The following is a 24,721-nucleotide window of genomic DNA, read 5'->3' as shown; positions in this document are numbered from 1 at the left end:
GCACAATGGCAGCACAGGTCCGTGAACCCGAAACCAATCACCTGCGAGCGATCCACAAACACACCCCCCTGCTTGGATGACTGACATATCCGTTCATGTGCGACCCGTAAGTTTTCACCCCGAGCATCGACGTTGCCGCCCTCTCAACACGAAACAACGACGAATGGTTCGGCCCAATTGAAACTTCGTAAGTCTGTAACATCATATTATTTATAAGATTATAACCTTTAATTTACCCCCTTAACTAAAGGGTGAAGTTAAAGCAAAACTTTAAACACATGATACAGTGACAGTCGTTACCTCATCTCTCCACCCCTCCAAACAAACATGGCTGGTCCTTTCTTTCATATCCAACAACACTCCTTCAACAGCGGAGGTTCTTGCGTCATAATCATCAAACTTATCGCTCAGTTTCAACTTCTTTCCACTGGAACCCTCAACCACTCTGAACACATCGGGATATTTAACAAGTTGAGCCAAAGCTTCTTGGTTTATCAAACCCACGTTGAACCCGCTTACTGTGAGGGGGATGGTTGATTGACGTGAGGTATCTGCCGTATATTGTCGGTTAGTTGAATCTGTATGTAACTTTATTATCTTTGCATGGCGGGGCAACGACAGTCGTTATAACACGGGTGTTCTGTTCCATACACCTCGTACCCGCTTACGAGTTACCACGTATGTAACTTTGTGCATATAAAACCTCACTATACCCGAATAGATAAAGTTGTTTAATTTCTTGGTGAAATTTAAAGCTTTTTTCGACCAGCTGAGACTTTCCATGGCGATATGGGGACTTTTGTGACGGGGATTCCCGATATGCGTTACTCTTACTATACCTCATGGATGTTTTGGTTTATTTTCAAATATTGCTCTTTAATTTTAGCTTCCCGAATAAGATGACAACTAGTTTTCTCTTTTCATAAGTTTTACATTTTTCAGTTTATATTATTAAACCTCGTTTATTGCATTGATACGTCACAATCACCCTTGTATTACAGAAAACGTCACAACAGCTGCATTCGAGTTTATTAAATCAAGTTTTGAAGCGAACGATTTGAATTAAACGAAGAAAAGATTGAACGAATTGTTGTCGTTTGTACAACGAGTTTGTTTTACATCCTTGTCGTAGTGAATTGTTCATCGTATATTGTGTCACGTGTTGCTCGTGACTGCCACCACGTGACCGCGTCGTGCACCGACAGGAATATGACGTCATCACCGTACTTTTCGATGAACCCTCCAACCTTTAACACGTGAGCAACTTCACCTGTGTGACGTAATAAATGTAAATATGACGTCAAAATTAACATACAATCAACTTACTGCAGACGTTCGCCAGTAGCATTGTGACGTCAAGGGTGCGATAATCTTCGAACGTCTAACAATAATAAAGGCATTGTTACGCCACAGATAGGTTATATGACGTCACATATAGTATTTACCTTATTAATAAACTTCACTCCCGGACAATCCATAAAACTTATTTGTGAACAATCCAACACGATGCATTTAACGCGTTTCGGTTTGTCTTGTTCATCAACTATCGCGTCCACTGTGTTCAACACGCCTGATGTAAATGTATAACAATGTATAATATATATAACAATATACTATCATTTGAACTTCTATATATAACAATAACCAAACCTTCAGCGTGGGGATTTCCCTCTATCATTACCCCACTATTAATATTTCCACCGTTAGTAATTTCAACGCTGGTAGTTCCCCCATTTTCGATGACGCTCACACTTTCGAGACTCTAAAATAACATCAATATGACGCGACACACCTCTATTGTTACGTCACAATACCTCTTCTTCTTCTTGCATCGCTTTCTTCCTGATCGCGTCCAATTTCTTTTTCCGCGACAACTCGATCCCGGGGTCGATCCCACTTGACGTCATAATCGATTTTGCTAGGAATTGTTTGTTAGCAAAGTGTAGCGCTCCTCGAAACGCGATCACGATGATGTCTTTATCTTCTTCAACCTGAATATTAGTCATTGTGATGTCACTAAAACATCACGGTAAATATATCCAAACAAGTTATTACGTTACAAAGCGATAAAAAACACCTCTGTGACGTCACAACGCGACAACAAAGTTTTTTCATGACTCACCGGTTTCTTAAACGATCCAGCTTTTCTGTAAACTTCAGTGTCATCTACGTGTGCTAGTTTCTCTGCTGCCACCATCTGGGTACGAAACACAACACATAGAAGCGATACCAACACCCCCACCAGGAGCCCAAGTATCTGGAAGGTAACGTATGTGTTTGATGTTGCTACTATTGTGTGTGTGTTTTTAACGACAATTGCTCCAATACAGTAGTCACTGATGGGTTGTCTAAATGGTCAGCCATACAAAAAAACAATTCCCTACAAAGTTACATACGTGGTAACTTATAAGCGAGCGCAAAGTGTATGAAACAGAACACTCGTGTTATAACGACTGCCGTTGCCCCGCCATGTGAGGATAAACAAGTTACATATGTGGTAACTTGTAAGCGGGCACGATGAACATCTGTGTTATAACTCCACACAAATACTCACAACGTCCAGGAACACGGTAGCAAGCATGGCCAACAACCACGTGATTCCGTCCAACTTACTGATCCGCCATATGGGGGGGAGGTCACGTGCTTTGCGTAACATTCCCTTGATCGCAACAGCCACGATAGAAGCGAGGCAAGCCTGGGGGGAGGAGTTAGTATACATGTGTGGGGGGGGATGTGTTCTAATTATAAAGTTACCAAACTTAATGGAAACAATTTTTTATATTTCAATGTTTTTATGGGACTTTCCTATACGTCAATATTCAAATGATATTTTCCACACAAACGAAACCAGTTATATTGAGAGCGATGATAAATATGAAGGTTAAAGATTGACGTCTCACTAACGTTTGGTATCGAAGCGAACACCGGTCCGATCCAAAGCAAAACGAGAAGCATCAATAACGCTGATAGTATCGCTACCAACTGCGTCTTGCCCCCGCTGTCAACCTGGAGTGAAACTACGTCATACATACGTCATGTGTTAGGGTGTGACGTCATGGTGACGTAACATACCTGCACGCAACTCCTTGACATTGATGGGAAAGCTGGAAAGCAGAAGAAGAAGGAACTCACGGATTGTTTGTGACGCCCGTATGCTACAAGTTCCTGTGGGGTAAGTTGGTACAGGGGTAAGTTGGAACAGGGGTAAATTGGTACAGGGGTAAGTTGGAACAGGGGTAAGTTGGTACAGAGGGTAAGTTGGTACAGGGGTGAGTTGGTACAGGGGTAAGTTGGTACAGGGGTGAGTTGGTACAGGGGTGAGTTAGTACAGGGGTAAGTTGGTACAGAGGTAAGTTGGTACAGGGGTGAGTTGGTACAGGGGTGAGTTGGTACAGGGGTGAGTTGGTACAGGGGTAAGTTGGTACAGGGGTAAGTTGGTACAGGGGTGAGTTGGTACAGGGATAAGTTGGTACAGGGGTAAGTTGGTACAGGGGTGAGTTGGTACAGGGGTGAGTTGGTACAGGGGTAAGTTGGTACAGGGGTAAAATGATACAGAGGTAAGTTAGGGCTTAATATTTGTGTGGTTATTTTAGGTAGGTGGTATAACACTGGTGTTCTTACTTGGTTCGGCCTTATCTTGTAACCGAAGGTGTTTCCAAATATCTTGGCCATTGAAACAGCTACGGCGTAACCGATGATGGCGATCGGTATCGCGTATCCAACAACAATGGAGTATTTGTCTGTGGGTGGTGGTTTGGGAACGGGGAGTCTGTTAATCATTTGTAAGGTCAATGTTACGCCATAATGTGTATTGTATACGTCAGAATTTACACGGTGTCTATAATGACGTCACTTACCCACTAGGGATATCCCCTATAATATCAACGTTGAAATTTCCCGCCAAATCCGCTCCATACGAAACACCTGTGCCAACTATGACCTGTGGGGGGGTGGGTTAAGTGTGGGTGGGTGGGTGGGTATCCGGCTGTCCCGGTTTATAACGGGTGCTTCAGTTAGAGGTTAATGCGGCTTAATTGGTATATAGTGCTTGGACGTGCGTCTTACAGAAAAAAAGTTGTCACAGAAACGAAACCGAGCGATTTGGTTGGTTAACAGGGAATGACTGCGCACCAATTTGTATTTTTAAAACAACAACGAGTCTTGCCCACGTGACTTACCACAATAATCTCCCCCGGTATGGGAATCCCCAGGGGAAGTTTCTTTTTATATCTCTCGTTTATTTCTTTCACACCGAGTAAAAATATAACGCAGATAGCGGAAATGACGACAGTGGCTGAGACCCGTGTCCTTCCCTCCGCATCAAGGGTTGTTAGGTTAACAATCACGTCTCTTATGACCTATAAATGAAAGTTGATTATGACGTCAATAACACACATTATAGTAGGGTGGGATGGGACACGTTTTCAATATTTTTTATCGTTCCATTCGTTAGTAAACAAATAATTTTTTAGAATCGTGTTAATTGTTAAAAACTTAGTTGAGAAATATGAGGTATTGTGTGTTAACACCAGTATCCCATCTTACCCCATAGTACTACCTTGTACCACCTACCCAAATAATATTCAATGGACCAGAGTAACTTCCAGCTGACACCCCGAAAAGTCCTTTAAGTTGGGACACAAACACTTGCACAGCATTCCCGCAAGTGAAGCCGCTGACCATCGGGTCGGAGAGGTAAATTACGATAATTCCGAGGTTGAGAATGCTTAGACCGAGCTGTGTAATGATTAACAGAGGATTATTTACTGAATAAACAACAAGTTATTCTTGTATAACCAGGAATATTCCGCCTATTAAAGCGGCTGCAGCTCCGAGCAATATTCGTTCGTCGTAAACTTCCTTCCATAAAATATCTTGCTCATCTTTGGGCGTCGTTTGATTGAATGTAGGATCTGGTACAGCGCTAGAGACGGCCGACCCTAACATAAGGCTGGTGATGGCGAATGATCCTGTATGTAAAAAGTAAATGATATTTATGTTGAGCAATGTGGTCCTGATCTAAAGCTCATAAAGTTAGACGATTCTCGTAACAAAATAATATTCAGAATCCAATGTTACGAAATATGTGACTAATAAAACCAAATTAAATGTTACAAGGTTTACGCAATTAGGCAATAAATGTGTGTAGCGATAAAAATGAATGTAGCAAAGTGTTTACGAGGTTGGCTACCAAGTTTATTGTTTAACTTTCACCACATTAAAACAGCACGCCAATAATTTAAATGTAAAGAATTCCATGGCCTTGATCTGTTTATGAAGTTGTTCGATTCTTGTAACAAGATAATTGGACTTAGTTTTGATACGAACTTCGATGTTCAGGCGAAACACATCTTAACCCTCACCCATAGACGTGTGTCTGGACGTTCCGAACACTGCGTACAACAGAACAGGGAAGAAGGCCGTGTACAATCCATATATTGGATGTTGTCCCGCTAGTAGAGCGTAAGACATACCTGTGACGTAATAAAGGTTATGACGTCAGAATCTACACGTTTGTCACAGTGACGAAGCAGTTGGCATTGTCTTGTGGCATTGGGCATTGTTACGTCATATTGTCTCACCTTGTGGTATTTGCATAACCCCAACAGTGATACCGCTTATGATATCGGGAACAATCCACGCTCGTAGCTTGTAATGCGATAACCATGTGAATATAGGAATCAACCCTGCTATATATTTCCTTGTAGATTTGCACGGATTCTCCTTCTTCTTGTGATAATATTCCTTCGACTTCCGTTTCAATCTTTCCAATGTTAGTTCTTTGGGCAACACTGGCTCCAATTCATATTTATCTTGAAACTTTTCTTCGGTGAAAGTTTTCCTTCTTATAAGGATTGTATCTGATGGTTCTTCGACCTTTGTCGCCATTTTGTTTAAAAAACTTGCACTTAAAATATAAAAGAAATCTAAAAATGATCACGACATGGTTATTTGATAGATTGGGGTAAGATGGCTCGGGGTCTCATTTTGTATTATCTCCCCACTTGATAGCAAACATATAATATTTACAGAATTATACAATCGTATCCTCACACATTTAAAAGATTGTTGTTAGTTGTTAAAAACACAATTATGAAATATGGGATATTATGTGTTCAAGGTATCCATCTTACCCCACAGTAATACCACCCACTCCCGGATTCGAACCCGAACCAACTAAACCCAACCTATCTCCGCATCGTCCTTTATAACTTTCAAAATATTTAAACCCAGTTTAATATTCTCTTTAAACTTAGTTAGACCACTATTGAACATGAATTCCAAAATATTAACGACACGGTTCAATACCCTCGCACAACAATTGTTATAACCTATTACATCAACTATCCAAAGGCTTCCGAAATATTTAAACCCCATTTCTACTCCAACACAAAATTAACGATGTCGTTTGTCGCCCGAACACACCATGCACAGCCCTAGTTAAACAATCGTTCTGACCTGGCTTCGCGGAACCTGGCTGATCAAAATGTTAGTTAATCATTCACCTCCTAATATTCCATGGTCGTCTGGCCGCTTTGTCACTGAATAATCACCATTGTTTTTACGTCATAATACTCAATGTTTCGTCGCAATCTAAATACGAAACAAAAACACGGATGACGTCATTAAAGTGCCCCATCCAGTGATAGTATAAGTTAGGAACTATACGTGTGATGTCATAAGTAAACAATGACGTATCCTCTCACTACAGTTCATGACCCCATTCGCATCAACTGATCACGCCATGATTGCTCCGCGCATAAAACACCTCTTCCACAAAGTTACCACACCAGGTTACAAGTTAGAAGGTTTATGTTTATTCTGGTTCAACAAACCGAGCAATCTGTGTTCCGAGAACATCGTTTCTTGTTTATTACGTCATAATCACGCATGTGTTGTAACAAAGGAGACTTCTTCAACCAAACGCGACAGGTTCAGACACATCGGGCATACGCGATACTATCTATGACGTAACAAGGGGTTATTATCGCAAAAGTGACGTAACAATAGAACTGCGATTTCGTCAAAATGTTTATTCGTTTGTTTGTTACGTCATAGAGCTCACGTTCTTCTATTCGTTATAACATCGAGGTCTTAATATAGAAATCTATCGATATTAAATCTAGTTTTCTATATACCGCCACCTACCGGTGAAGTAGATGTTTGAAGATCAGCCAGGACCAACTTGTAACGTCACCAAAGTTGTTAGACGAAAAGATAAATGGCGTTTTAACCGTTAGCCAGTTATGGTAATAACGTATGCCCATCGTCGTTACGTGATATGTTTATTTTTCGTATTAATGTCGCTCTGCTCGTGGCTTATCATTAAAGCCGTGCTCTCTTTTTTAAAATCTAATTTATTACGTCATAGATTGGCTGTTCTAGAATACCACGTGACACAGGCAACTACGTCATCGGAACACGCCAGAAGCGAAACCTTGATGATTCTTGCTTTGATTAAATATAATACCCGTGTGTATGGTGCATTTAAGTATAATTATGTATAATATACTTGTTGTGGGTGTACTCCATATATATTACATGTATAATACGCTGTTGTTACGTAATATATTCAATTATTGTGGGTTAGATTAAATATAATTGACCTTGTGTATAATATGACACTGCTATATAATATATCTTATACACAGCTGGTGTATAAACCCTCTATAGAACTTTATTATTACAGCCAGTTCAACAGGAAATCAACAACTTCCACACGTTCACATATTATCTTTTATTATCTCAACACACAAACTGCCATTGCACAAATAACATCCCCAACATACAATCTACAGCCTTACACAAATACTGGGTTGGATTGCCAAAGCATTCACCAAGACTTAAAACATCAAATTTTATAAAATTGCAAATTAATTATCCACATCCGACAGTGAGTTTTCCTCCGATGAAATCCCTTCATCTTCGCTTTCGTTTCCACCATCGTTGTTTTCATTATCCGAAATATTCCACTGCGGATGTTCTTCCTCCAATGGCTTGGCTTCTTTCACGTCGAGCTTAATATCTTGCTTTTGGTCGCAATCCAGGTATGAATCAGACCTCAGCCATACTTGGTAGGTATACCGACCAGGTTTCTGTGGGGCAGGAAACTTTAGTTCAATCTCCTCGCTTTCGCGCAGGTTACAAACCATTACAGGTGAAGTTAGCAGCAGATGCCGCTTACGGTCGCACACGTACACCCACCACCATTCCTGTTTCTCCACAGGTAAGTTTGGCGCGTACACAGTGTGTGTACGTTTGTCCGACACGGTTAGTGAAGCTTTGCTCTTCCTTTTAAACGTGGCTTGCATCGCCTGCCATTCCTTTTCCTCAGTTTCCTCATCCCGAGGTGAATCGGAGTCGGTGTCAGAATCATCAGAATCGCTGTCGCCAGACTCGTTACTTTTAGCAGCTTGCCCCTCACTACTGACCTCAGCTTCATCAAACTTTGATTTATCAACTTTCTTCGCCCCAAGTGTTTTCTTTGCCCCAGCTTTGGTTGGTTTTTTTTTCTTTACGTTCTTTTTCTTTTTACTTTGTTTCTCCCAAACCTTAAGTTTGTTCGGCTTCTCACCCACCCCTTCCTCATCGTCCAGTGTTGCCAGTGTTTCCACGGGCGATTCAGCCTCTTCCTCCTGCAGGTCGCCGAGCTCCTTTCTTGTCATGGACAGCGTCACCGTGACGATCGCTCCAGCCGTGATGACGTTCAGATCTTCATCGTCCATCACCTGCGTTGTCACATGAAGTTCAACATCCGGATATTTTTTCAACACAGAGATCATCGTATCATATTCCTCGTCACCCATTCTTCGCAACATTTGTCGACGATCCGATTCACGAAGTTGCGCGAGACCCCGAAGATTCCTCACAAATCGCTTTTTACTCATGTGGCAATACTTCACGAAGTCATCGTTGAAATATGGCAGTTGTAGCAGTGGGGACTTGGTTTCCCTCAACCCCTGGACCATCATTGGGCAAATTTTCATCACATTTTCCAGCGACTCCAACCTTGGCATGCTCGCTTTGTTCCAGTGAGCCATCACGGTGAGTTGGGACAAACATCCAACCATCTCCTGCACCAACAACGGGACTTTACACAAAATAAACTCCAGGTCTTCCTCCAGCATTGTTGATGGAATATCCAACCTACAAAGATGACAATATATAAGAATACGAGCTTTCACACTGTAAGGAAAGTTCATCGGCCTCTCTTTTGGATTATCCGTAATTGAACACGACTCCAGTCTATGCAACAAATCTGGTAACTCTTCGTTGTCAGCGGGTGTCGGGGCACGCACCTTGGAATTATGTTCTCGACTAAACTCAAAGGAGGCCGAGATAATCATTATGGCTCTCTTAAGGTTAAGGTTGGGGGTTTTATTAAGGAAATAATAATATAATTGTGTAGTGTTTAACAAGACTTGTTCCTTGCTGTATTTAATTGATCTGCTCCACCACACACCAACTATTATTGGCATGATAACCATAAACAAAGCCATGTAAATCCCAAGGACAAAGATTGAGTTTTTAGATTCGACAATCCACTTCGGCAAAGCAATTCCAAACTCCATGGCTTGCGGACCATCAGGGTTCCCATATTCCTTCCAATTCTGCATGGTTTCCTCGTCGGTGAGTGATTCGTAAGCTTTCCTGATTTTCATGAACGTATCCGAGTCCCCCCCTTTATCAGGATGGTTTTCAAGTGATAATTGTCGATATCTTTTCTTGATTTCAATTTTATCCGCATCTCTATCGACTCCCAGAACCTCATAAGGATCGTATTCGACATGATCATTCTCGATGTTTGATACTTTATAAACCAACACCAGGAACCCAACCCAAGCAAAAACAATCAACCATTTCCGAAAACTTGGTTTTGACTTTTTCCTCCTTAAAGCTTCTTGCACTTTCTTATACCATTTACTTTTACCGTGGATTGGGCAAAGCGTCCGCAATCTTTTCTCTTCGTCTTTTACTCCTTTAGGCCAGAACAAATACGTGAGTGGGATTAATAGCATTGCAAAAAAAGAGAGAATAAAATATAAAAACGTTGAGCCCTTTTCATCGTATGCAAATTGTTGAGACATCTTTGCTACAAATTAAATTTCCTAAAAAACAATAACTTTAGTTAGAATATACCCGCTAACATATCACAAACACATTATATCCACGTCTCATTTTACTTCCAGCTGTTTTACATTGATAGGAATTACTCCGGTTTAAACACGACAGAGATGTTTCCGTATGAGTGTTGCCAAGAGATTATGGATGTGTGGCCACCTAACTACTGATGCATACTGTATGTCTGTGATTAAGATTTACTGAAACTAAACTAAGCGTTCCCACAACCGTGGTGTAACTTGATAAAAAGTTCATATTTAAACCACTAAATTGCTACTTTCGTTTGGTTTGGCAATCCGTTTCTACGTACAGTTAATGTTTGGAGATGAATCTAAAAAAAGTTTTTTAATATTTTTTTTGAAATTATAAATATGTGCGAACACTTTTAATTTGCAAAAATAGGCGGGAAAATTATGAAAAAAGTATCTGGAAGCACTGAAACGTCATCGAAATTCTTTCAAGGCAAACCGTCGTTTTGTCCAAGCCGCCATTTTTGTTTCAGTAAACTGATCCTAAAAGTGTTTTAGTTTACGTTTACAAGGTAAGTTTTGATAAAAACTATGTCTGTGGTGGTTATATGATTGTCTATGTGATGTTTAAATATGATGTATCCATGTTTAACCTGTTATGCGATATTTTATTTCTACTGGAATCATAAATTTCTATGTTAACGTTAAAATTGCGTTTGTTGGAAAATTAAAACAAAAAAACGTAACTTTTAATGTTTATTTGTTGAAATTAATTAAATCAACTATGTTAGAGGACTTTAAAATTAATGAACAAAAATATTTAAAATATTAAATGAAACACGTGACATCTACGTTTGCGTTTATTTTTTTTAAGGTAATTGATTTCAAACATTTTATTTTCACACCACACCGGCGCATATTCTTACTGTTGCACCACAACTGCTTTATTGTTTATTTAATTTATTGCACACATATATTGTGCGACAATATGCTGCATTAGAAGAACCTTGGTAATGGTTAATTATAGAAATTAAAATCCTACAATTTATGGATTAAATATTAGTCAACTTTTCCCAGCAAACCTATATAAAAAACCACAATATTCTTGTTCAACTTTAACATCGGTTCTCGAACCTGTTTGTGTTGCCGTGGTAGAATTGTACACCGTCACCTAAACTTTTATCTTCTCATAAATATTTTCAACAGATTGAAAATGGCTGATGATGAAGCGACACCGAGTGTTCAAGATTTGGAGGAAACTTTGGTAATGATCGGCGACAAAGCAACGACGATTGTGATTGATGTTAATGACGGCAGTTACGACGATGACCAAATATTCCTTGAGGAAGTTTTACAAGATGATGATGGAGGGGAGATCAAGTTGGAGGGGGTCAGTTTCGAGGAAGCGTTCAAACAACATGGACGACTCACCTCGGTAAAGATGAAACAATGTTTTATTTGTTCGCTCGCGTTCGAATCCCATGCAAGGTTTGTTCAACACGTGAAGGAGGTTCATCCCGTCAAGTTTAGAGATGGAAAGTTTCATTGCCCAGTTTGTAATTATTCAAATAAAACGAAACCATCAGTCGAACAACATCTGAGGGTTCATACGAAAGAGAAACCGTTTCAATGCCAAATTTGCGGGAAAGCTTTCAATCAAAAGGCTGGTGTTGTGCAGCATATGCGAACACACTCTGATGAGAAACCTTATATTTGTGGGATTTGCGATGGTAGATTCAAAGCACACGGCACACTTCTTGCACACATTGCTATGAAACACCAGAATATTAAACCTTACACTTGCAAGGAGTGCGGATATTCATTCGGGCACGCAAGTAACCTGCGTACACACATGCGAACCCACACAGGTGAACGGCCATATAAATGTAACTTCTGTGAGAAAACCTTCGTACAACACGGTCACTGTGTCACCCACCAACGGCTCCACACTGGCGAGAAGCCGTTCAAGTGTGACTATTGTCACGGTGCGTTCACGCACGTCGGAAATCTACGGCAACATGTGATCAGCCAACACACCAAGGATTATAAACATAGATGTCAATACTGCAACAAAGGGTTCATTGGACCAGGGGATCTGAGACGGCATATTCTCACACACTCCGTTGTCCCGGTTTCCATGGTTACCAACATGGAGGAACAGATGATGCAGGAGATTGGTGAGAAGGAGGAGCAAAGTGTGGAGCATCTGGAGCATGGTTTGGAACATGTAGAGCAGGCGGGGCAAGTTGGGCCAGTCGGGCAAGTTGGGCAGGTTAGGCATAATGTGGGCCACGACATGGATCCGAACATTGAAGAAATCATCCACGAGCAGAGCGGACCCGACAGTCCCGAGCTGGAGATTGTTCAAGTTGGTGGGACTGACTTGGTAGAAGCTGAGACTTCATAAGGAAAAAAGACGTCGTGTTGATTCAAAGCAAACATATTGTTTGGATTGTGACATTGCTCATTCTAGACTTCCCAACATCATTGTTTGATTGTGATGTAACAATGGCAGGGAATATTGGGTTCAAACTCTGAAATTAATAATGTCATATTTTGCATGCGTGTTTGTTGTTTAACGAGCGTTTGGTTTAAGTTTTAGTGAATATTATTCCCATCTTGTTTTGTGTTAGGTTAAGAATAAATAATCAGTTAAAATGTCGAAAATTATCGGTGGAAATGTTGTTGAGTTGAAAGGAGATGAGATGACTCGGATTATTTGGGAACTTATCAAAGAAAAGTTGATTTTTCCCTATGTTGATCTTGAGGTGAAATGGTGAGTTGTTGGGGGTGGGGTGGTTGTTTATTTTGCACTAAGTTACATATGTGGTAACTTGTAAGCGGGTACGAGGTGTATGAAACAGAACACCCGTGTTATAACGACTGTTGTTGCCCCGCCATGCTAGGATAAACAAGTTACATACGTTTATACAGTTGCATTCACTTACATTCAAACACTTCGTTAGTTTTGATCTTTCTGTTGAGAATCGCGACGCCACCGAGGATAAAGTGACAGTTGAAGCAGCGGAAGCGATCAAGAAGTTTAACGTCGGTATCAAGTGTGCGACGATCACACCTGATGAAAATCGGGTTGTCGAGTTTAATTTAAAGAAAATGTGGAAGTCACCTAACGGGACCATTAGGTGCCTAGTATTGTATTGATTAATGTGGTGAATGCAATACACTTTTGCTCTGCTTGTTTGAATAGACACCTAACAGCAGGGTAAAATCTGGGGTGACATTGTTAAAATACAGTTACACTCATAGTTGTCAAACATAGGGAACCTCGTTGATTAATGTGGTGAATACAATATACTTTGGCTCTGCTTGTTTGTATAGACACCTAACAGCAGGGTAAAAGCCAGTTGTTGCATGAAACTGGGGTGATAAACATATAATGTCATCCATCCCAGACACCTCTAAAGTTGTTGTGGTTAAAGATAAGTAACGACATTTTTAATCCTCTAGAAACATTTTGGGCGGAACTGTATTTCGTGAAGCGATCATTTGTAAGAATATCCCTCGCCTTGTGACGACATGGAAGAAACCGATTGTTATCGGCCGACACGCGCATGGGGACCAGGTGGGTGGTTTGCCCCGTGCGCTGTGTTGAACATTCCATGATAAAGTTGGCTGCCTGCAACTCCGTGTCCTTGGGTTTGGTTACTCAAGGTCACTTAAGTCTAGTTGTTGCTTCAGTGTATGTGACGCTGCACAAACCTCATAATATAATTAATAATAAATAACCTAGATGGTACAATAAACAATTTTATTTAAGTAGTCTATTAATATTTCACCATCCACCTACAGTACAAAGCTACGGACTTTGTGGTTCCAGGGGAAGGGGAAGTAGTCATTAAGTTCACCCCAACTAACGGCTCGCCCCAGGAGTTTAAAGTATTTGATTTTAAAGGTGGGTTTGTTACTACGTATGTGACTTTGTGGGTGATTGTATTACTGTATGGCTGACAATTTAGACAACCCATTAGTGACCACTGGGTTGAAGTAATTAACGATAAGTGTAAGAACACTAATGTTCACAATGGTAACAACATCGAAACTCGAATTCTATTGTGTGGTTTAGAGGCTAAAGAGACGTGCACTGAGTGCAGGAGAAACCCCATTATTACATCATAACACCCTATTATTACATCATAACACCCCATTATTACATCATAACACCCTATTATTACATGATTCATAACACCCCATTATTACATCATAACACCCCTATCATCCACAGATGGAGGTGGGGTTGCCATGGCCATGTACAACACAGATAAATCGATCCGTGACTTCGCTCATTCGTGTCTTAAGTTTGCGTTGCAGAAGAAGTGGCCGCTATACCTCAGCACTAAGAACACGATACTCAAGAAATACGACGGGAGGTTCAAAGATATTTTTCAAGAGGTCTACGAAAGGTTGGTGATATTTAACATCTATTATCGTGTGTACTTATGTTATATTTATGTTAAAACAACCTTGCTTAATCCTCCATTCATAAATATTGGGGTCAAAAGTTAAAAATCATTCGTTTAAATATTTGTTTTGTATGTCACATATACTCCTTGTGACATCATAATCACACATGACCTTTGATATTTAACACGACTCAACCTCATGGTTGGTTTGCGGTGTTGGTGGAATTTCCACATCTTGTTGCTTGAGTTAAACAATTTCTATGTTTTGTATTTTCTATTTTATCATCACGTGTATCGTGAAGAACTTGTGGATGAAACATTAACTTTATATTACAGCGAGTACAAGCCCCAATATGAGGGGAACGGCATCTGGTACGAACATCGGTTGATTGATGATATGGTGGCATATGCCATGAAGTCCGAGGGAGGGTTCGTTTGGGCGTGCAAGAATTATGATGGAGATGTTCAGTCAGACTCCGTGGCACAAGGTGGGTGGGGAGGTTACAATGTTTTCAAGAATTTTGTTGCAGTTACATTTATCGTGACTGTGATTGGTTGGATTGTGTCACATGACAAACATTACAGGTTACGGCTCGTTGGGCATGATGACTAGCGTCCTCGTGTGTCCCGACGGCAAGACAGTTGAAGCAGAAGCCGCTCATGGAACGGTGACGCGGCATTATCGGCAACATCAGAAAGGGTTGGAGACGTCGACCAATCCGATTGGTGGGTTGGGGGTGTGTTAGGGGGCGTGGCAACCAACTTTTGTTTAGTAGGGCGGGGGAAGATGGGACAAGTTTTCATTATTTTTTATTGTCCTATTTGTGTTTAAACCACAGGGGCAGCTGGGATAGTTAGAAACACAATCCTGTGAGAGACCAACCACTAATCACATATATCTTCCCAGCTTCTATATTCGCATGGACACGTGGCCTTCTGCATCGAGCCAAGCTGGATTCAAACACGGAACTTGATCGATTTGCGAACACCCTTGAAAGGGTTTGTATTGAAACCATCGAGTCTGGTTCAATGACTAAGGACCTTGCTATCTGTATTAAAGGGTTGCCGGGGTGAGTGGGGGTTTGGGGGTGTGGTTGTTCTAGGGGGGTGTGGGGGTTTGGGGGTGTGGTGTTGTATATGCTGCTCCTGCAATTACTCCTACCCAGTGGTCACTAATGGGTTGTCCAAATTATCAGCCATATATAAAAACAATCACCCACAAAGTTACATACGTGGTAATTGGTAAGCTGGCATGAGGTGTATAAAACAGAACACCCACAGTATAACGACTATTGTTGCCCCGTCATGCGAAGATAAATAAGTAACTATGTTCATCGAAACCACTTTTATACCCAGGGTAACGAGATCGGATTATCTCAACACTTACGAGTTTTTGGACAAAATTGCGGAAAACTTGGGAACTGCGATGAAATCCGGGCAATCCCAACTTTAAGCACCAGTTGTATTGTTGCGATGAAATAATGAATTTGTGCAATTCATAATTAAATTATATTTGTGCTTAACTTAAATTTAAAAATTATGCAAATATTGTTTATTAGGGTTTACATTGTTAAAGTATTGAAGCGTTTATTTTACACATTTAGGAAATTATATTGAATAAAGTTTATTTCGTGGTACTTTGTTTTCGGGGAGGAATAAATTGTGTTAAAAAAGTTTGTGGCTTGTTAATCGTGAAAATTTGCGTTACATAGAATGTAAGTAATAAATCGCAGAAATTTACGCCGCAATATTTGACGCTTCTGTCGTTTGGCGCGAGGTTTGTATTTATCGTCACGTGGTTCTAAATACAAGATGTCGGAATTATTGGCAGAGAAAAATAAAGTAAAGAAAGTCCTTCGAAGTTTACTGCTTTCAGCATCATGCGGTAAAGTATATATTAATATATGCAGCGTAATTAGGGACAATCTGGATGCTTAAAAATAAATACGGGGCTAGTGAAGAATCCCCTCCCACCTTATTTGCTAACCCTTAACCATACCCCTATAACAACTAACTCCCTCCCAATTCCATCTCAGTTTGTTTCAATGAATTTGTTGTGCGTTAAGTTGACAGCCATGCTTTATTTGACATTTTGACATTTTTTTACGCATAGCATGTTTAACGACCGTCGTTTTGCTGCTACTTCTCTTCGTTGTTTTACTTAATTTGATCTTCGCTATCGTATTCAAAATATAAACAATGATTTATAATAAAATTAATTATGTTATGCAACCAAACATCAACAAATAGACATCAAATATAAACAACCCCAATGTCACCCAGGTTTGACCCCGACGCAGTTGGAACGAGATTATAAACAAATGGCTGGCGAGGTTTTGCCGTATAAGAAGTTTCATTTCATGACAAGTCGCGACTTCTTGAAATCTTTGCGTGATACGTTGGTGTTTGTGTATGACGGGCCTCATGTCATCATACATGGAATCGCGGATGATAAAACCGAACATATCAAGAAAATGATTACAAAACAAAGAAAACCGAAAACATACAACTCACTTGAGGGGCAGCTGGAACCCAAACGCTCCCCCCGAATCAAGAAAGCTCCAACACTATATGTTCCCGCTTTCATTCGAAACAATCTCTTCAAAGTTATTAAAACTTTTCCGAACGGATTTTCGATTTCAATTTTGCCAGAAATTTACTCTAAAGTAAACGGAGCGAAACTTCACATCAACGGGCACGGGTTCGAAAACCACCGTGACCTGTTGCTTGCGATGCCGGATATCGTTCGTCTTGAATTTGGTCGCACGAACAGGGCGGGCCAGAATCTCTATGTTTACCCCGCTAAATATCTTACACAAACCAAGGTACACGGCGATAAAAATAATATCGCTGAAAATAAAGATTGTTTAGAGAAGGAAGTAACAACTGAGAAAAAAAAGGAAGACAAAGCTATTGAGGAAAAAAGTTTGAACAAAGAAACGGAAAAAATAGTTAAAAACCATTTGGCTGCAAAGAAAGTGAACACGGGTCCCAAGCAAGAAGTGAACAACATTTTCAAACAAGAGTATTCACCAGCGTGTCAGATACTTCAACGGGAATTACTTCAACTGTTGTCGGGGCGACCAAACGGGACGTGGTCTCTAAATATTTCATCGCTTTATGAACAGAAATATAACAAACCCCTTGAACTTAAGAATTACGGATACTTCAGTATTATTGAGTTCATGTCAACACTTGGTAACAAGGTATCAATGTATCGCCCGCTGCCTTCAGGGGATTGGTTCTTTAATATAAGAAGCCCAAATCAAAGTACGTGGCTCGTTATATTACTTGGTGCTTTAGATAAAGCGAGTAATGTTTTGTCTGCCACATGGCGACGCATCATCAAAGTTAAGTTTCTTTACCAAGGACACGCATGGTATCTCCCCTGGTAGCAGACGAAACATCGATATATGAAATGTTTTATATGGTCTTTTACATTCCTTTAATATAGCCGGCAGCATCAACATAAACATGAATTGTTTTTAAATTTAACTAATTTAAAAATCATTAAACAGTAAAATTTGGTACAAACATGTTTGCAATAAAAGAGTGACAGACCAGTAACCAAACATGTGTTTAACCGATGACATTCCTACATTTGTGTAAGGTTGGCCCGCTTGTGTTGATTTTAGTTTTAAGAATATAATTCTAGTTTATATTTATTGTTCTTTTTGCAGCGAACCCCCCCAAACCTCCGGCCACCGACCTAACAGATGTCAAGATAAAGTTGAAACAACTGATGTCACGCTTCAACGACGGCATTGTTATTGAATGTTTGAACGATCTTTACCAAATGACCTTTAACTCCTCGTTGCCGGTCGGGGGGGTTTACATCAATGTGGAGACATTACTGTGTAAAGCATTGGATGTTGTGAAACTTTGTGAGAAAGATGGTGAATATTGTTGTAATTGGATATTTTGCACATGGATTGTTTAAAAACTCTACAAACTCTAATTGGATGTTATTCACATGAATTGTTTGAAAACTCTATAACAGCAGGCTTAAAACTGGGATGTTGAAACATAAGATGTCATCCTTGTTGGTGACACGATCGCTTGCCCCACAACCTTGCCGTTAGTTTAACCTTTACAGGTCGATGCATGGTGCTTCCCCACGATCATAGCATGGGTGCTTCCCCTAAACAAGGATCCCCAATAGACGCGGTTGGAGGAGGAGTGTGTTACCGAACACTAGATGTTCCCGCACCATCGGACGATTACATTGACATATTTGTGTCGCACGTCGTAACTCCGGGTGCGTTCATGGTTCAGTTGATCGGGGAGGACACGACGGTGGCTTTGGATGAATTGATGGATGATTTGGAAGAATTCTATTGCAGTAATGAAGCTGCTGCGTATAGGTTGGTATATGTGGGGAAGAAACTTATGAATATTTGCTGCAACCCAGTGGTCTCTAATGGGTTGTCTAAATTATTAGCCATATTAAAAACAAATAACATACACAAAGTTGAAAAGTGTGGTAACTCGTAAGCACACAAGGATAAAAAAAATGATGCGAAAATACACGACTGCGATGCGATGCTGTGGCACGGGGAATAACATTAGACGTGCTTGCCGTGGTTTTATTTGGGGTATGTTAGTAACAGAGGAAAATATATTTTATGGTTCGTCGCTACCTTAATAAACCCCCATCCATCATAGAATGCCGAGCGATTTAATCAGCGTCGGACAAGTTTGTGTCACGGTGTCGATTCAAGACAAGAATTGGAATAGAGCGTTAATTACAAAAGAACCATTGGTAATGTATTATATTATGATGTCATAAGCAGGGTTGTGATGTCATACACATGATCATTATGATGTCATAACCAGGATTGTGGGTTTGTTGAGATATTGTTCGTTGATTACGGTGACATCGCTTCTGTCAATGTTCGTTCGTTGTTTTTGTTGAAAGAGAAGTTTCTTAACCTTCCCGCGCAAATGATTCGATCAAGGTTGTCCCATGTGCAACCTTATAACCTGGGCAGTTGGTCGTTGGATTCGAGACGCGTAATGTTGGATCTGTGTCGTAACAAACCACTTGTTGCTAAAGTCACAGGTGAGTGGGGTGTTATATACTCTTTCATGTTAACTTACAACCACAAACTTCCAGGTGTGGACACTCATAACGTAATGTCACTGCTTATATGCGACACAACTCACGATACAATCGATGTTTACATCAATGATGTGTTGGCCGATCAACAATTTGCGACGTTGGTTTGCGACTTTGCGTCGAGCCACGAACTTGAACGCACGAGACTTGCTGTGGAGAATCGGCAGGTGGGGCTAACGGTTTAATGTCATCCCAGATTTTACCCTGCTGTTAGGTGTCTATACAAACAAGCAGAACCAAAGTATATTGCATTCACCACATTAATCAATGAGATTCCCTATGTTTGACAACTATGAGTGTAACTGCATTTTAACAATGTCACCCCAGATTTTACCCTGCTGTTAGGTGTCTATACAAACAAGCGGAGCCAAAGTATATTGCATTCACCACATTAATCAATGAAGTTTCCTGTGTTTGACAACTATGAGTGTAAATGTATTTAACAATGTCACCCCAATTAACAAGCATGCCACATATTGTTCGTGTGTTACGAAACTTTGTCGTTCCAGATACAATCGATGTTACCACTTGGTGTTGCACATCAGCCACCATTGGAGGGCAGTGTTATCCTCGATGCCCCGCCCCCATACCAACCATATGCGACGCCCACAAACCAACCAATTACGGAAGACCAGGGTAGGTTTTAATGTGACCGCGATCTAATGCTTATGAAAAAATATGTAAAGTTTGGGAAAATTTCTATTAAAGTAACAATGGGTGTTTGTTAAACACAGGGTCATTTATGACTAATCACAATATCAACTATGACTCATCAATTATGACGGAAACTGCTGAGTCATCAATCGTTGCCACGGAGATGGATCATGTGACAGGTGGGGTTTCCCCGGGTTAATTTGCATACAACAAGATGTTTAATTTCCACAGAAACATCGAATCAAAGTTCGCCCCCAAATGAGCCACACGATGTCACTCTAACCCCTGTTCATGGAATATTTGGTGGGGAGGAAAACATTTCAACTCTACCCAAACATTTGTTACGTAAAGCTCATGAAGAACTGATAAAGAAAAGGTGGAAAAGTTTTATTTGTTGTTTATTTAGAACAAATATGTTTCTGTTGCAAAGTAATTTTAGAAATATCTCTTGGGTGGTTTAAGATCATGAAACAAACAGAGGATTTCTTCCCCTATTGTAAATATACATCAACTTACTTTCCACCAGAGATGAGATGCTTGCGATGTTGGTCGCTCAGCCATCCGTTAACATGAGGATTGAGGTGGAAAATGTGTTTCGAGAAATTTATAAACTTGAAACTCAACTATCAGGTGGGGGTTTGTTTGTTTAAGTAAAAATAACTAACTTTAATATTCCACAGAATACGATGCAGGTGTTGCAACAACAATGGGTGATTAGGTTAGAATTAATTAATTATGATGAATGTTGCAATGACTTTGTTTTGACGTTCGATGACTTTCTATGTTCCATATGATTAAGTTCATTATGACATCACAATCGTGTCTTTGTTCTTCGTTTGAAATAAATTTCTTTAGTTTCTATGTTTCATTTATTTTAGAAATAGTTTGACAAAAAAAATATAATTAATTTAAATAAATAAAACACATTATTTCAAAAATAATAATTTAAAATAAAATACAAAACTTTGATTTTTTCTCCGATTTTGCTTCAACTTGGCTGGGAATCTGTGATTATGATGTCATGATTACCAATTGTTACATCATAAGCATCATGATGACAAACATTGTTTGAAACAAAGCAAGTTATGTTGGCACACCTGGTCGGGGGTTTGCGGAAGGTTCGAAACATTTTCTTGATCTTGAAAATCTTCTTGCTTTTCAACTTCAATTATTTCACTTTCTTTCTTGAACTGTAAACATCTGTTATTTAGAAATAAAACACAAATCTTAAGTTTCTCACCGAAGGTATTTCCTCACTTATCTCTAAACATTTTTCTTCAACCAAACGAAGATTTCCAAACTTTTTCTCCGAACATTTCAACCGTTGCATCGCGATTATTTGCTCTTGTAACTAACAATAAACATAATGACCAAATAAGGGAATTCTAAATATTTTTACCTTGTTTATTTTTTTATTCTTTTTCCGAGCACCGACCTGCCCCTCCCCATCCTTAACAAGTTTCTTCAGCTTTTGATTTTCCTACAAAACTTGTTTTAACAACCACATGCAAATGTATGTGAACTTACAGATTCTAATTTGTCCAGTAATTCTCGACACTTGACGTCAAACTGCTCCAACTCACTTCCATTGTCTTGATTCTGTCGTTCAAATCATGAATAAACTTACTACCGAGTGGTATCGAAATTTAATTAAGATTTATAAAGAAAATGTATTTTAGCATATTAATTATCTTTAAAAGTAGAACCACCAACTCACCCCATCTTCATCCACCCTCCAAACAAATGTCGTAAAATCTTCTTCAAGTTCTGGAACAAACAATTGGTCATTGTCACCCATTGTTATCAAACAATACCTTTTGTGTGTTGACGTATCTCTGCTTCCGCCGCCTCAAAAGTTACTTTGTTTATTTTAATTCCTTTTTCTTTCTTTGATTTCAAATCTCGTGGATGAGCGAACACAAATAAGTTGTTCGTTCCGAGTAAAATTCTACAACAATAACCATGATTATGATGTCATAATGTAAATCCTCCCACCTGTCGTTGTGCCGCAGCTCAGCCTCCCGGTGGACAACAATCCCGTTAACACGAACATCATATATTTCACTTATCGGCAAAATATAAATCCGATCGTTTTCTTCGTTTTTAATTTCAGCAATTTCACCGCTGAAAATATTTTGTTTAAATTGAAAGACACGAACATCCATCACACCCACAACCCACCTCACCCCATCCAGCCTAATATTTGCTGTCTCCTCCCCGCCCACCACCGAGGTTCCGGGGTTCGTGAAATAAATTTTGACCCTGCACAGAACTTGGTCAATATTCAAGTTCCACAGGTGCGGGGTGTTCGTCGCTTTCTCCTGTTGAAACAAAATATGTTTCATGTTTGCCGCGCTTGAAACACGAGGTGTGTGGAACAGAACACGATTGTCACAAACAAAACATTCAATTTTACTTTTTGAAGATTTTCTTCTTCAATTTGTCTCATTGTTTCCAACCGTTGTTCCTCCATCTTCTCCTTCCATGTTTTATCTTCTAACTGATCCTCCAACACTCGCACCCGATCCTCAAATTCTCGTCTTATCTTCTCAACTTCTTCCATCGAGACCCAACCTTTGGTTTGGGGGGTTGCCCGCTATTTGCTCTGTGACGTAACAATCAACATTATGTGACGTAACAATCAACATTATGTGATGTAACAATCAACATTATGTGACGTAACAATCAACATTATGTGACGTAACAATCAACATTATGTGACGTAACAATCAACATTATGTGACGTAACAATCAACATTATGTGACGTAACAATCAACATCATGTGATGTAACAATCAACATTATATGACGTAACAATCAACATCATGTGATGTAACAATCAACATTATATGACGTAACAATCAACATTATGTGACGTAACAATCAACATCATGTGATGTAACAATCAACATTATATGACGTAACAATCAACATTATGTGACGTAACAATCAACATCATGTGATGTAACAATTAACATTATGTGACGTAACAATCAACATCATGTGATGTAACAATCAACATTATGTGACGTAACAATTAACATTATGTGATGTAACAATCAACATTATGTGATGTAACAATCAACATTATGTGACTAAATGATACGAAACGTTGATAAAATAAAATGACTGTTTCTACCAGAAGAGCTATTTGTAATAATACCCCTGCATGCGACAACTAACGTCGTAACTTGTGTATTTCCTCTTCGTACATCTGAATCAATCGACCCTGCTCAATTTCGGTTACCACGGCCTTTGTCTTAATTTGTTTTGCACGATCGGCGAACCTTAACGTCGATAAAGTTTCCTCGTAATCGATCGCTGCCGGACTGATGGCGGCGACCTACAATGTTTGTGATGAAATAATGTTTGGGTTTCAATCGTTTATTCAACGTACCATCACCGACTTACTGTTCCCGCCCAAAGCTTTCTTTAACAACTTGGTCAACACTGAGTCTCGGTATGGAATGTGGGAGTCCCCGTTCACGATAGCTTTGATACAATTACCAAGACACAGCAAACTTTTGTTGATCATCGAACCTTCTTTCAATCGACCTCCTGCCCCCCCAACTCTCTTCGCTCGTTCACTAGACAATAGAAATAACATTTATTGTTTATTTTTCGGTTGTTGAACACTTGGTGCTTCCCAAACCCAAGGTCCTCCCACAATAAACAATTATGCAACCCCCCCCACCTTCCAGCGAGATCGACGAGATTAATCTCCGATTCCACGGTTTGCCCCCCGCTAACTTGTACAAACTTGATGACAAACATGGTGTGTCCCCTTGAACTCGTGTCGTTCATCCTCGTGGCAACGATCGTTCGTCGTTTGTTTCCGACCCCGATGTGGAAGTTAATTTCATCCGATGTTTGAACGGGAATCGATTCCAAACCAACCACTTAAATAGAAATCATATATAATAACATAGGTATCCAATATAACCAACATAGACATCATATTTACCGACGAAACCTTTCTTAGGGGCTTGTCGAACTTTCAACCCAACACCAGGTGTCGCCACACGCTTGCTCAACAAATCCTTGACCACGTCATTGTAAACCTCGATCATCGCTACGGATACCTGTGATGTCATCAATGTTATGACATCATTAATGTTATGACATCACAAACCTGAAACTCAACATCCCCCCCACTATGTTCCGAGATTCCTCGAAATAATTCTTCACAAACCCTCGGGACAATTCCTGGGGTTTCCGGTTAAACTTGGAATGTTTAAATATTTCAAAGGTTTTACCTTTATTGGAATCGAAGCCAACCATAGAATAAGACTTTCCCGAACCTGTTTGTCCGTACGCAAACAACGAACAATTGAAACCTTTCCATGCGTTCTCTAAAACTCCTCGTCCTAAATCATCAAATACTTTCGTCTGGAAACATAGATATCATATATTAACCATAGATATCGTATATTAAC

The 24,721-nt window shown here is 39.9% G+C and overlaps 6 protein-coding genes across 12 annotated transcripts; 3 read left to right on the top strand and 3 right to left on the bottom strand.

The window, feature by feature from the left end:
* Positions 1-39: 39 nt before the first annotated feature.
* On the bottom strand, positions 40-5,954 carry LOC100176987 (solute carrier family 26 member 10). Its single transcript, XM_002126606.4, has 18 exons — positions 5,583-5,954; positions 5,364-5,474; positions 4,798-4,970; positions 4,573-4,737; positions 4,179-4,358; positions 3,858-3,940; positions 3,622-3,769; positions 3,073-3,165; positions 2,905-3,006; positions 2,555-2,695; positions 2,123-2,257; positions 1,815-1,991; positions 1,651-1,762; positions 1,446-1,570; positions 1,327-1,381; positions 714-1,270; positions 301-551; positions 40-193 (listed from the first exon to the last, which is right to left on the bottom strand). Exons 1-16 carry the CDS (start codon positions 5,887-5,889, stop codon positions 1,116-1,118), a joined length of 2,262 nt encoding a protein of 753 aa, XP_002126642.1. The 5' UTR covers positions 5,890-5,954; the 3' UTR covers positions 40-193; positions 301-551; positions 714-1,115.
* A 1,765-nt stretch (positions 5,955-7,719) lies between these two features.
* LOC100179323 (translocation protein SEC63 homolog) lies at positions 7,720-10,177 on the bottom strand. Its single transcript, XM_002126431.5, has one exon. It carries the CDS (start codon positions 10,086-10,088, stop codon positions 7,875-7,877), a length of 2,214 nt encoding a protein of 737 aa, XP_002126467.1. The 5' UTR covers positions 10,089-10,177; the 3' UTR covers positions 7,720-7,874.
* Positions 10,178-10,617: 440 nt separating this feature from the next.
* On the top strand, positions 10,618-12,724 carry zf(c2h2)-10 (zinc finger protein). 3 transcript variants are annotated; one of them, NM_001078388.1, is given in 2 exon segments: positions 10,618-10,663; positions 11,298-12,724. In NM_001078388.1, a coding segment is annotated over 1 exon segment (1,194 nt). In that variant the 5' UTR covers positions 10,618-10,663; positions 11,298-11,304; the 3' UTR covers positions 12,499-12,724.
* LOC100184016 (isocitrate dehydrogenase [NADP] cytoplasmic) lies at positions 12,715-16,186 on the top strand. Its single transcript, XM_002126225.2, has 9 exons — positions 12,715-12,867; positions 13,058-13,234; positions 13,560-13,674; positions 13,902-14,004; positions 14,335-14,512; positions 14,849-15,000; positions 15,098-15,238; positions 15,420-15,582; positions 15,869-16,186. The coding sequence occupies exons 1-9, from the start codon at positions 12,749-12,751 to the stop codon at positions 15,963-15,965; spliced, it is 1,245 nt and encodes a 414-aa protein (XP_002126261.1). The 5' UTR covers positions 12,715-12,748; the 3' UTR covers positions 15,966-16,186.
* Positions 16,187-16,287: 101 nt separating this feature from the next.
* Positions 16,288-21,144, top strand: LOC100177761 (tudor domain-containing protein 5-like). Its single transcript, XM_002120651.5, has 12 exons — positions 16,288-16,397; positions 16,796-17,782; positions 18,193-18,408; positions 18,609-18,876; positions 19,178-19,274; positions 19,349-19,574; positions 19,629-19,798; positions 20,141-20,267; positions 20,366-20,464; positions 20,517-20,661; positions 20,812-20,915; positions 20,966-21,144. Exons 1-12 carry the CDS (start codon positions 16,325-16,327, stop codon positions 21,001-21,003), a joined length of 2,550 nt encoding a protein of 849 aa, XP_002120687.1. The 5' UTR covers positions 16,288-16,324; the 3' UTR covers positions 21,004-21,144.
* On the bottom strand, positions 21,050-24,180 carry LOC108949291 (kinesin-like protein KIF14). Of its 5 annotated transcripts, XM_026839947.1 has the most exons (13): positions 23,980-24,180; positions 23,697-23,872; positions 23,469-23,628; positions 22,702-22,890; positions 22,467-22,606; positions 22,281-22,409; positions 22,100-22,233; positions 22,003-22,052; positions 21,813-21,884; positions 21,685-21,765; positions 21,526-21,636; positions 21,383-21,475; positions 21,050-21,290 (listed from the first exon to the last, which is right to left on the bottom strand). In XM_026839947.1, exons 4-13 carry the CDS (start codon positions 22,846-22,848, stop codon positions 21,231-21,233), a joined length of 1,017 nt encoding a protein of 338 aa, XP_026695748.1. In that variant the 5' UTR covers positions 22,849-22,890; positions 23,469-23,628; positions 23,697-23,872; positions 23,980-24,180; the 3' UTR covers positions 21,050-21,230. The 5 variants fall into 5 exon arrangements, with proteins under 5 accessions (XP_026695748.1, XP_026695749.1, XP_026695751.1 ...); XM_026839948.1 differs by lacking the exon at positions 23,980-24,180 and having other exon boundaries at positions 23,683-23,703; XM_026839950.1 differs by lacking the exons at positions 23,469-23,628; positions 23,980-24,180 and having other exon boundaries at positions 23,683-23,767.
* Positions 24,181-24,721: the final 541 nt, after the last annotated feature.

Source organism: Ciona intestinalis, unplaced genomic scaffold (assembly GCF_000224145.3).
Source record: "Ciona intestinalis unplaced genomic scaffold, KH HT001077.1, whole genome shotgun sequence".
In the NCBI taxonomy this organism is placed as follows: Eukaryota; Metazoa; Chordata; class Ascidiacea; order Phlebobranchia; family Cionidae; genus Ciona; species Ciona intestinalis.
The sequence above is the reverse complement of the archived record's forward strand: the minus strand, read 5'-3'. Positions and strand labels throughout refer to the sequence as shown.

Excerpts from the sequence above, each read along its gene's own strand:
- LOC100176987 (XM_002126606.4), bottom strand. The coding sequence starts at position 5,889 with ATGGCGACAAAGGTCGAAGAACCATCAGATACAATCCTTATAAGAAGG. Across the intron at positions 3,941-4,178 it reads TACCGGGGGAGATTATTGTG|GTCATAGTTGGCACAGGTGT; the intron begins GTAAGTCACGTG and ends ACCCCCCCACAG. Across the intron at positions 3,007-3,072 it reads TGTCAAGGAGTTGCGTGCAG|GTTGACAGCGGGGGCAAGAC; the intron begins GTATGTTACGTC and ends GTTTCACTCCAG.
- LOC100179323 (XM_002126431.5), bottom strand. The coding sequence starts at position 10,088 with ATGTCTCAACAATTTGCATACGATGAAAAGGGCTCAACGTTTTTATAT.
- LOC100184016 (XM_002126225.2), top strand. The coding sequence starts at position 12,749 with ATGTCGAAAATTATCGGTGGAAATGTTGTTGAGTTGAAAGGAGATGAG. Across the intron at positions 12,868-13,057 it reads GTTGATCTTGAGGTGAAATG|TTTTGATCTTTCTGTTGAGA; the intron begins GTGAGTTGTTGG and ends ACACTTCGTTAG. Across the intron at positions 14,005-14,334 it reads TAAAGTATTTGATTTTAAAG|ATGGAGGTGGGGTTGCCATG; the intron begins GTGGGTTTGTTA and ends TATCATCCACAG.
- LOC100177761 (XM_002120651.5), top strand. The coding sequence starts at position 16,325 with ATGTCGGAATTATTGGCAGAGAAAAATAAAGTAAAGAAAGTCCTTCGA. Across the intron at positions 20,465-20,516 it reads GGAGATGGATCATGTGACAG|AAACATCGAATCAAAGTTCG; the intron begins GTGGGGTTTCCC and ends TAATTTCCACAG. Across the intron at positions 20,662-20,811 it reads GAAGAACTGATAAAGAAAAG|AGATGAGATGCTTGCGATGT; the intron begins GTGGAAAAGTTT and ends ACTTTCCACCAG.
- LOC108949291 (XM_026839947.1), bottom strand. The coding sequence starts at position 22,848 with ATGGAAGAAGTTGAGAAGATAAGACGAGAATTTGAGGATCGGGTGCGA. Across the intron at positions 22,410-22,466 it reads ATTAGGCTGGATGGGGTGAG|CGGTGAAATTGCTGAAATTA; the intron begins GTGGGTTGTGGG and ends AAATATTTTCAG. Across the intron at positions 21,476-21,525 it reads TAAGTGAGGAAATACCTTCG|TTCAAGAAAGAAAGTGAAAT; the intron begins GTGAGAAACTTA and ends AGATGTTTACAG.